The sequence below is a fragment of the Procambarus clarkii genome, chromosome 17, assembly GCF_040958095.1.
Source record: "Procambarus clarkii isolate CNS0578487 chromosome 17, FALCON_Pclarkii_2.0, whole genome shotgun sequence".
Lineage (NCBI taxonomy): Eukaryota > Metazoa > Arthropoda > Malacostraca > Decapoda > Cambaridae > Procambarus > Procambarus clarkii.
In genome coordinates, this window is record NC_091166.1 from 50,087,175 (window position 1) to 50,097,936 (window position 10,762).

Consider the following 10,762-nt stretch of genomic DNA (forward strand, 5'->3'; position numbering starts at 1 on the left):
TTTCACAACAGGGTTTTAATGAACAACACAGGATTATTTTACACTGAATAGATATGAGGGGGGGAAGGGGGGGTTACTTTGAATTGTCACAGAATTGTTGAGATCAAGAGGGATAACATCCAGCAAACATTAGTCTTAGGGATGTATTGATTATTGGATCCACACAAACTGGGACTTAAGGGTCACCACCCTACTCCACACTTCCCTGGTAACTACAAAGGTAGCATGGGTTTTAGCAGTAAAAGTTCCGATACTTTAAACACTTTACAAATGAGGATCACAGTTGATGAGGGTATAGACCACATGTTACAGAAATCTAAGTGAAAGAATCAAAAGAATTAAAATAACACAAGACACCACCTACACACACAGGGTTCTACAAATATTCTTAGTTTTAAAACTGCCTATCACTAATTTATACAGAGATGAAGCACTACTATAGTATGCATGGGGTATGATGCACGTATCGTTATTGTAGGAGACCGCCACACAAGCGATGACCGGACTGTTCTCCAACCCTGCCCAAAACCAAGTGGACGAGACAGCTAGCTCATGTGTCCAACCGCCTGGTTACAATAATGTTTCATACACACACGTGTTTCACACATGTGCTTCTAAAGATATGGGCGCCATACAACTGCGACATATTGCAACTTTGATCTTGTAAAGGTCATGAACAATTTCTTTAGTATGTCACCATCCATGTATTTAAAAGCAACTCTGAAATTGGAAAGCGTGGCATAAGGTCCATGCACAATGTTTTTATGTTGTCCTTGGGTGATACTTTTCTATTTAGAACCACCCCTAGATCTTTTTCCATTATCTAAATTCTTCAAAGCCTTTTCATATAATGCATATTCAAATGTGGGTTTTTGAGAAGGCCTCTTTCTGGAAACCCTCTGTGGCTACTCCAGGAGTATTTCATATCATTCAGCACTGGATTATTCCATTCCTTGTGTAACCAGTGTCTAGAATATCATCCTGTCTCACTGCGCATTAATTTTATCTTGCATGACTTTACCCGATTGCCTCGACAGACAGAGGAAGCCGGCACCTTGTCAAATGTACCCTATTATTCCAGAGAATACTTACCATTAGGAAGCAACATTGAAACGTCGCAGAAATATAGTCAAATTTATAGGAAGACAATGTAATAAAGCCAGGGGCATGTTCAGTTGCAGTTATAATTGACAATATGTAGTGAATTTGAAAAACTCACCATCAAAAAAGAATTTAAGTCGATTGGCAAAGATATTTTCCAATGGAATGTTGAGCATCTTGGCTACAGGTGCAATAAGAGATACGAATCCTCCAGATACCAAATAGACATCCACATCACGTGCTTGTAAGGCAGCAACCAGTCGGCTGAAAAAATCAAATACAGTAATTACATTGTAAAAACCGAGACTAATTCCCATCGTCAGGAAAAAGAAGCCTATCCTCACACTTACTGATGTCCACCTAGGCCAATTGACCTTTGCTGGGATGCAACCCACAACAACTGCCGAACTCCCAAACACACATTTAACTTCTAGCTGAACATAATTCATCATATGAAAGGAAAGGAGTCCATCCATTTCTGTCATTCACAGGGAATGAACCTTGTACTGTACCACCGACTGCGAGCCAAGGATGTATACAACCACACTACAGAACTAGGTTACTTACCATCTGAGATACAATAAAGGTTAAGATGTGCAAATCGTAAGTCTTATATGTGCAATTCACAAATTATTAATCCTCTGTATACACATTGCAAAATAAATGTATGTTCTTGAATTCTTTGCATGGTGCTACATAGACTTCCCGGCTTGGTGCCTTCTTTGATAATTACTTACTTTAATTCTATGCAATCGACACAAAATTATAGCTGGACATACTATGTAAAATAATTATATGTAGTTCTACTAAGCCAACTTGCTGTAATTCACTGGAAATAGTTCATTAAGTTTATCTAGTTTCATTTTAGCTGAGTGTTACTATATTTCACAAATCAATATTGACAGTCCTAGCAGTTGAAGAAAGAAACACACATTCCAAATGAATTAAGAAAGTTACAGCTGGGCCACTCCTCTTTCTCATTCACATCAACACCCTTCCAAATTCCACTCAACACCGGAAGCCAATTCTATTTGCTGATGACAACCTTCACTTTCTCCAATGCTAACCTACTTATTTTAAAGGACAGTGAATATTGAACTAAAAAAAAGTTTTGAATGTAATCCCTGTGACGCAGTGGTAGCACACTCGCCCCATGCTTTGGGAGTTCGTATCCTGGCCGGGGAGGATTGACTAGATGCCAATCCTTAACTGTACGCCTTATTCACCCAGCAGTGAATGGATACCTGGTTGTTAAATGACTTGGCGAATCGTATTCCAGAGAAAATTAGAATTAAGGACCTGCCCAAAATGCTGTGTGTGTTAATGGCTTAACAAGAATGCAAGAACTCTGATGAAATGCCCATTTCTAGGCGAGCTTCGATGGCTTCCTGAAGCTACTATATACTGATGAAGTACCATCTACTAGGTCACATCAACTTGGACATTAGTTTCAATTACATTTGGACCACTGTGTACTTAGCTGCATAATTTGCTGGTCTTCATGAATCATTTGCATATTTGTTTGGCTGTTTCGAGGCTTCATTTCCTGTCAACCTTCCAGATTTATGTAAAGCTTCACTGAATTTCTGGATGCTTTTCTGGTGTAGTGACAAACTGTCACACACTCCTTGCACCTCTGTGAGGGAGTAGCCAGGTTCTTACATTAATCCCAGGTAGGCCACTGGGGCATTATCAGAAAGAGGAGTTTTATTACATTCAACTTCAGGTTTTTCCATTTTAACTCTTGAGTAATTTTCATAATTTCAAAGACTTGCCCCTCACAGAAATAAAAGCTGCACATGTGCAGCTGAGCATGTGCAACACCCTGGGGAATGCCACTAGCAGTCTTTTAATACCATCAATATAATGAGGGATTACTCCACTGGCAATTTTTCATCAACATATTTCTGTGCAATGATTCACCAGTGTTCGTATAATTTAAGGTCCAAAAATCCACATTTCTCACAAGGTCAGTAGTTAGCTTAAGGAGACTTTTGGTAAGGCTAATGAGCCACCTGTCCCTGACTATACAAAACCTTCACTTTAAATCACAATTATTATTAGGTATAACAAAAGATTGATACATTTGAGCAGAATCACAGAAAATCAACCTACAAAAATCAAGCATTAAATGTACTGTAATGAAAGGTTCTTTTCTGGCAGGCCCCAGTAGCTCCTTGAGCTTATAAACCAGTACAGTACAGTTTAACTAATCCCAAGCCCAACACACCAAGCTTCCGAAATCTATCAGTCACCTATTTTAAGCCAGGATGAGAATCTGGCTCAGTCTACAAGGCATGGGGAACAATTTCTGCTATATTCTACTATGATCAAATAAGTTTGGTACATTGATGGAGGTCAATTATTTATGATTATTGCAATGTCCGAAGGGCAGCCAGTCACTAACATTTCTTCATTAGTTAAACATTCTGTAACTTTTCCCATGTTTTTAATAGATTCTTGCCTTTCTTCTATCTTACTTCTCTTAGTAGGATACCCATTTCTCACATGCTTACAATACAGACAAGAGAGCATGCCACACACTATAAATTGCTTTGTAGAATTCCTACAAATTTCAAGTTTTTCGTCACCATGATTACCATATCATGGAACTTTGCCGTAACTCCGTATAACTGTGTGCTGGGGAAGTCTAAAACATACTCCTCGATCATATACCAACTCCCAAAACAGTGGCTCAGACTGGTTCAAACAGCCACTGACAAAATGAAGTCCATGTCACAAACTGAACACATTTCATGTAGCTGGCTTCACCCTACTTAGTCACAGGTATGTCCTCGACACTCTATATAGTACTGTATTGCTAATACAATATTACTATAATTAATCTAAACATTAATATTTATATTATTAATTCATAATTATTATATTTTTCATATATTAATTTTGTGATACTTTACCCATATCTTTAACAAAAGCAGGAGGTCTAGTCTGCAGTCTAAAGATTAATCTTTGAATTTTATCAATAATAAATGTTAAGAAAGTTTTTATTGGCCTTATTCTGTGAATTTTAATTTCCGATTAAAATAGAAACACTTTCTGCTCACACACACAAAGAATACGTACTCAATATCCCTAGTGAGTATAGGTGGGTGGGCTCTCGTAAATTTTTGTATCGTGTCCAATCTTGGCTGCAGGAGATCAAGTCTGGTCCTTAAAGCTGTCCTAAACTCCATACCTCCTTGCATAGCTCTTATTGTTCTGTAGGGAAAATATTATTATTACCACAAATGCTTATACCAAATTTTCAACTTAAATGCACATCTAAACAGTTCCCTCTGATTAACAGTACTATGTGGAAAAACCTGCATTGAATATAATGAAATGCCTCTTTCTGGGCGGGCTCTGGTGGCTCTCATAAGCTATCTCACTTCTGAGTAGCGGTAGCCCTCAGCAAAGCAGGAGAGGTGCGCCAACAAGCAGAAGAAACTGACAACAGGCGATGCCCCAGCTCTACCTGACTGCCTGCAAGAATGAGAACCCCAAAAACAACGGAGGTCCAAAATAGAATTATAAGCAGCAGCCAATGAAGAAACAAAACCAAGATAACTTCCTCGGGAAAGAGGAAAGGAGAAAATGTGGATGTAGACAATAAAGCCAAGACCCACACTGATTAAAAGGACTGAACCAACATAGCCTGCTGATAAAAGTTAGTTTGTTAAATAATAAAGAATTTTATTTTATAATTATTTTTAATATTTATTAGTTATTAATTATTATTAATAATTATTATTATTATATTACAATTGACAAAGCAGTAGTAAATTTGCTAACTGACAATTAGCAGTCACTGTGGCATAGTGGTAAAATACTCGCCCGGCGCTTCGTGAGGACTTTGGCCTGGGTTCGTATCCTGGCCAGGGAGTATTGACTGGGCGCCAATCCTTTAACTGTAACCTCTGTTCACCCAGCAGTGAATGGGTACCTGGTTGTTAAACGATTTAGCAGGTTGCATTCCGGGGGAAAATTAGGATTAATGACCCGCCTGAAATGCTCTGTGTGCTAGTGGTTTTACAACAATGTAACAACCGTTTTGTGTGTGTGTGTATATATATGTGTATAATTATATACTATATATTAATTATTCAACAGAGCAGAAGTAGTTGTTAAACACATGGGACAAAATCTTACTGAAGCAACCATACAAGTCATAAATACTTATGGCATACAAGCCATAAACATATAAAACTTACAATTTTTTAACCTCTTCAGCTTTGCCACAGAAACTGGCCAGCTGGTCGAGTCCTTCATCCACAATGACTGTGGAGTCCACATCAAAGCACACAGCATCCGCCAGCCTCCATATTTCACGACTCTCTTGCCAAGATGGTAGTCTGCTGCGGACTGTAAGAAATGTTTAAAATTAGCATCAGTGTATAATATTTATACACAATGTAATTTTGTTCATAATTCCAAATGAAATGTATGCTAAAATGTAATGAAAGACAAAAAGGTATTCTTTCAGATGGACATGAACAGGGACGAGAGAATCCAGACAGCAGATGCAAGGAAGAGGCACAGGGAGAGGGAAGGGGGACCAGGGAACCGCAGTCCCCAACCAAACAATCCCAGAAGAGAGTGGGGAACCCACAACCAGCAATTCAGAAACCAGAGAACTTCAACCAACCTGTCCTCTTAAAAATAATGTCACTTTTCGCTAGTATGCTCGCTATGGCCAAAAATGGACGTAATTTGAAATGAAATCGGCTTATGAAAGTGATGTACTGTCATGTTTTCTGTTTGAGTTCTCCAGCTTACTCGGTTAGGTTTGGAGAGGAAACTTTCATTTAATGTTTTTTATGACATTTTGAAACTTTAGGAGAATTTCCTGCCCTCCTAATCTACCAGATGACCCTTAACTTGCCGTTTTGGAAAAATAAAATCCAAAATTTATTTCAATTTTTTTGTATTTTCAAATTATGTCTATTTTCGGCCATACGGACAAGCGACCAAATTCAGACGTAATTTGTAAGAGGACAGGATGACTTCAACACCACCTGCCATCCTCCTGGGGTGGGGGCTCCACTATTATATGTGGTATTACAGCATGGAGTCTGTATCTAGTCAAGCATAAGACTAAACATAAGCATAAGAGATGGTTCAAAGGGTCGTTCCATCTGGACCTTAAACTCTTGCTAGAAGGTTGTAGCTGGGGTTGTAACAGAATCCTTGGATGTGGTCACGTGGACAACAACAACACACAACACACACACGTGGACAAAGAAGTCGCTGCTGCTGGCACTAAGCGAGCTGCGTCACAAACATAGCGAATCTCGCTAACACTAAAATAAAAAGCCCCCAAAAATACAAAAAATAAAAGACAACAGATCGGATAGATAGACTATCTAATAGGTAGGCTGACTACAGAAGTACAGTAGTACAGTTAGGCTGAAAGATGAAATTGGCGCCATTGCCAAGCGACATATAAGACTGGCCGCGTCTACCCTTTCCAACCATTCAGCTCCAACGGTGATTTTTGGCTAAAAAAAAAAATATGAGCAACAAGGCTATTCCACAAACGCAAAAACACAGCATCGAGTAAATATGACGATGCTCCCCGCGTGACGTCACTTCGCCAACCTGTTTGAATCATCACATATCCACAATACAATACAATACAATACAATTTTATTTAGGTAAGGTACATACATACAATAAATATTTACAAGGATTGTTTAACTTATAGGTATAGCTAGTACATACAATGCCTAAAGCCACTATTACGCAAAGCGTTTCGGGCATGATAAACTTAAATGACAAGCTTAATACTAATTGAGCATAATGAGTAGAATGAAAACAAGAAATGAAAACATAGATGAAAAAGCAGCACAAATACAATTATGTCGACAAACAGCGCTCTTTAAAGAAAAAAAACAGACATTGGTTGACAATAGAAGGGTAAGGTAGGTTACAGGGAATTTATTAGGTATAGCTTCGCTTTTAACTTAAACTGGTTGAGAGAGGTACAGTCTTTAACATGGTTGGGAAGGTCATTCCACATTCTGGGCCCCTTGATTTGTAGAGCATTTCTAGTTTGATTAAGTCGTACTCTAGGAATATCAAAACTGTATTTATTTCTGGTGTGATGCTCATGGGTTCTGATACAACCTTCTATGAAGCTTTTGAGATCAGGATTGGCATTATAGTTTAGCGTTTTATATATGTATAATACACATGAGAGAATGTGCAGTGACTTAATGTCTAACATATTCAGAGATTTAAGTAGGGGTACCGAGTGATGTCTGGGGCCAGAATTGGATATTGTCCTAATAGCAGCTTTGTGTTGAGTAATTAGAGGACGTAAGTGATTTTGGGTAGTAGAGCCCCAAGCACAAATACCATAGTTGAGATATGGATAGATAAGGGAGTAATAGAGAGTCACCAGGGCAGGGCGTGGTACATAATATCTGATCTTAGAAAGAATGCCCACAGTTTTTGAAACTTTTTTTGATATGTTTAGAATGTGTCCCTGGAAATTAAGCTTGTGGTCAATGAGAATACCAAGGAATTTGCCATCTAATTTGTTACAAATTTGGGTATTGTTTATTTTGAGATTTATTTGATTAGAGGATTTATTGCCAAACAGAATATAAAAGGTTTTGTCAATGTTAAGGGTGAGTTTGTTGGCAGTTAGCCACAGATGGACTTTATTTAGCTCAGTATTTACTGTGGCATTTAGAGCAAGGGGATCAGGACTGGAGTAAATGAAGGTTGTGTCGTCAGCAAATAGAATTGGTTTGAGGTGTTGGGAGGCATTTGGAAGGTCATTAATGTAGATGAGAAAGAGGAGAGGGCCAAGTATGCTGCCCTGGGGAACACCAATGTTGATGGGTAGGGTGGGAGAAATTGTATTATTCACAGAAACATATTGGAGCCTGTCAGTAAGGTAGGATTTGAGGTATTGTAGGGAGTGTCCTCTGACTCCATAATGATGTAATTTAAGAAGAAGGTTTTGGTGGTTGACAGTGTCAAAAGCTTTACGCAGGTCCACAAACAACCCAACAGAGAACTCATTTTTATCAAGAGCTGTATGAATCGAGTTAAGCATACTAATAAGTGCATCGTTAGTGCTTTTTTTGGGTCTGAAGCCATATTGGCAAGGGCTAAGTATATTGAGTTTGGCTAGATATGAGTAAAGCTGCTTATAGATTAGTTTTTCAAAAAATTTTGACAAGTTTGGCAGGATAGATATAGGTCTGTAGTTGTTAACATCTGTGAGATTACCACATTTGTGGACAGGCGTTACTCTCGCTTTTTTTAGAATATCTGGGAAGGTTTGGAGTTCAAGTGACTTGTTGAAGAGCAAAGCAATAGCAGGGGCTAAAGATCTGGAGGCTTTTTTGTAAATTAAAGTTGGTATCTCCTCAAGGGCACCAGACTTGGTTTTAAGGGAAAGGATTATCTCATTGACGTCAGTGGAATTAATGGGCTTTAGGTACAGAGACTGTGGATAGTTACCTGAAAGATAGTCATTAATGTCTGTACTGGAAGATGGAATATCATTTGCAAGGGATGAACCAATGGAAGAGAAGAACCACGTAATTATCCAATCCAACATCGACAATCCATGTAATTACAAGGTTCTTCAGGCGCGCGCGTGTGATCGTCTGACTACACAGGAGTTACCTAAACAGGTCGGGTGAAAGTTGTTTAGCAGGAGATGAAGTACAGTAGAGACAACATCGGCCACAGCGGGAACTACATACATGCTGGACGGGTTTGGGGTTCATAAAGATGACTAGTTTGATTCTCTCCCACTCACAGATTCTTATATTACATCCTTTCTCCCTCCCTCCTCTCTTTTGTCGACAGATTAGTTTTGATATAATTATGTGAACATGTTGGCACAATACGATTGATAAAAAATCACGGTCATAGTGTGTGGTGACGGAGCCTCGCCCTTCACTCGTAAATTTGGGTGAAATCTTAATTTATACCTCCAAACCACGTGAATTGGAGGACGCTTGTTTACCACTGATCTCTCTGGCTTTTTTTTTTTTTGCTCGCTTCTCGTGTTCAATGGCACTTGACAATCGTTATGACATGACAGGCGAAGGACTATATGTGTGTGTGTCACAGAAATGAACCCTTTCTTGGTTTTACTTTCTCTGTTCTCTATGTGTATAATGTTCTTATTGATCAAGGATATACTTTCACCTTAGATGTCTCGCGCACACGCTGCACATTATGTACACACGTACACGTACACACACACACACACACACACACACACACACACACACACACACACACACACACACACACACACACACACAGGTATAAAAAAGAAATAAATCATAGACTAGTGATCCCGTACAAGTTACGTCAGAAACAAATGAAGACAAAACAAGACCTTTCAGAAGCATTACGACACTACCACACCAACTCCCACTGACATTTTCAACAACATTGACACACAAACCTGTACCGTTATGTTAGGCTAGAATCCCTTCCGAGAACAGGATTATATATTTATATCCAGAAGGTGCGTGTGTACACGGAGGTCATTGTCTGTGGTGGCCTCGTCCCGGACAGGAAGTCAAGGAATACAAGCGCAGCGCTCTACTTTAAGCTTTAAGCTTTGCATACTAGTTTCGACAGCTTGGATGAGGCTATACTTGACTATCGTCGCCTTGTGTTGCATGATAGGATAAAGCTTGTTGAATAACAACTACATTGCATGAAGAAACACGTGGCCTAGGTAAAATCTTTTACCTAGAGGCCTAGGTAAAATCTTTTACCTAGAGGCCTAGGTAAAATACTTTTTACCTAGAGGCCTAGGTAAAATCGTACACAAAATAGCTTGACAAAGTTTTCCGAGTGTCAAGACTATAAAGAATAAAATTAACGCCTTTTGTCAGGGGCAGGAAACATACATACATACATACATAATATATACACATACATACTTCAGGCTTGTATATAGGTTTTTATCAAGGTCGAACTGATTTAATTACCCGAGGGCCACTATCTCTAGTGACATCAAGATGATGCCGATGGCTTGTCGAAGGTCCTTACCCCCTCATTTGTTGTGATAATTCTGTCCAGCTGCATTTTGAAATTCAGCAGCGTTTTGGCATTTAAGGTTTCCGGCGGGTAGGCAGTTCACCGGGTTTATAGGTGAAAAAAAGCATCTCCTGTTCTCAGAGGAGCCAGACAATGCCCACCTGCCCAGTTGCTGGGCAGATCTAACGGTCTGAAACTGGCCGACTCACCGTTTTTTTGCTCTGGGGTCCAAAAAGTACCCTCGATTATCCCAAGTTTGGTTGGCTTTTCTCAAGGTCCACCTGTTCTCTTCCTGGCAATAGCAAGGCAGTTGTCAATGAGGAAACTGAGCATACATAGACACATATCTATACTATGAGAGTATGTCTGTGTATGTCTGTTCAAGGTTAGAGGCCAGATGCTTGGGGCTAGGCTCACCCAAATTAACAGAGGGAATGGTCTGGGGTAGGGGATGAACATAGGCTAGTCGGTGTCGCAAGAATTCAAGAGGCAACAACATGACAGGGTCACATTCTGACCCCCGTGACGATTTTTGGCACTGCCTGCATGAACAGATGGGTAGATGAATAGATGACAAATAGATGCACAATTGGATGGATAAATAGATACATGGACAGATGGAAGACAGACCCGGGCA

General features: G+C 39.4%; 1 protein-coding gene across 1 annotated transcript in view; it reads right to left on the bottom strand.

Annotated features, from left to right (window-relative positions):
- aay (phosphoserine phosphatase) overlaps nucleotides 1–10,762 on the bottom strand; it is a 44,099-nt gene that overhangs the window by 12,963 nt on the left and 20,374 nt on the right. The window contains exons 2-4 of the mRNA XM_045765640.2: nucleotides 5,313–5,463; nucleotides 4,186–4,320; nucleotides 1,220–1,365 (exon numbers count right to left, since the gene is read on the bottom strand). Coding sequence (XP_045621596.1) covers nucleotides 1,220–1,365; nucleotides 4,186–4,320; nucleotides 5,313–5,463 — 432 coding nt within the window. The remainder of the gene's footprint in view (nucleotides 1–1,219; nucleotides 1,366–4,185; nucleotides 4,321–5,312; nucleotides 5,464–10,762) is intronic.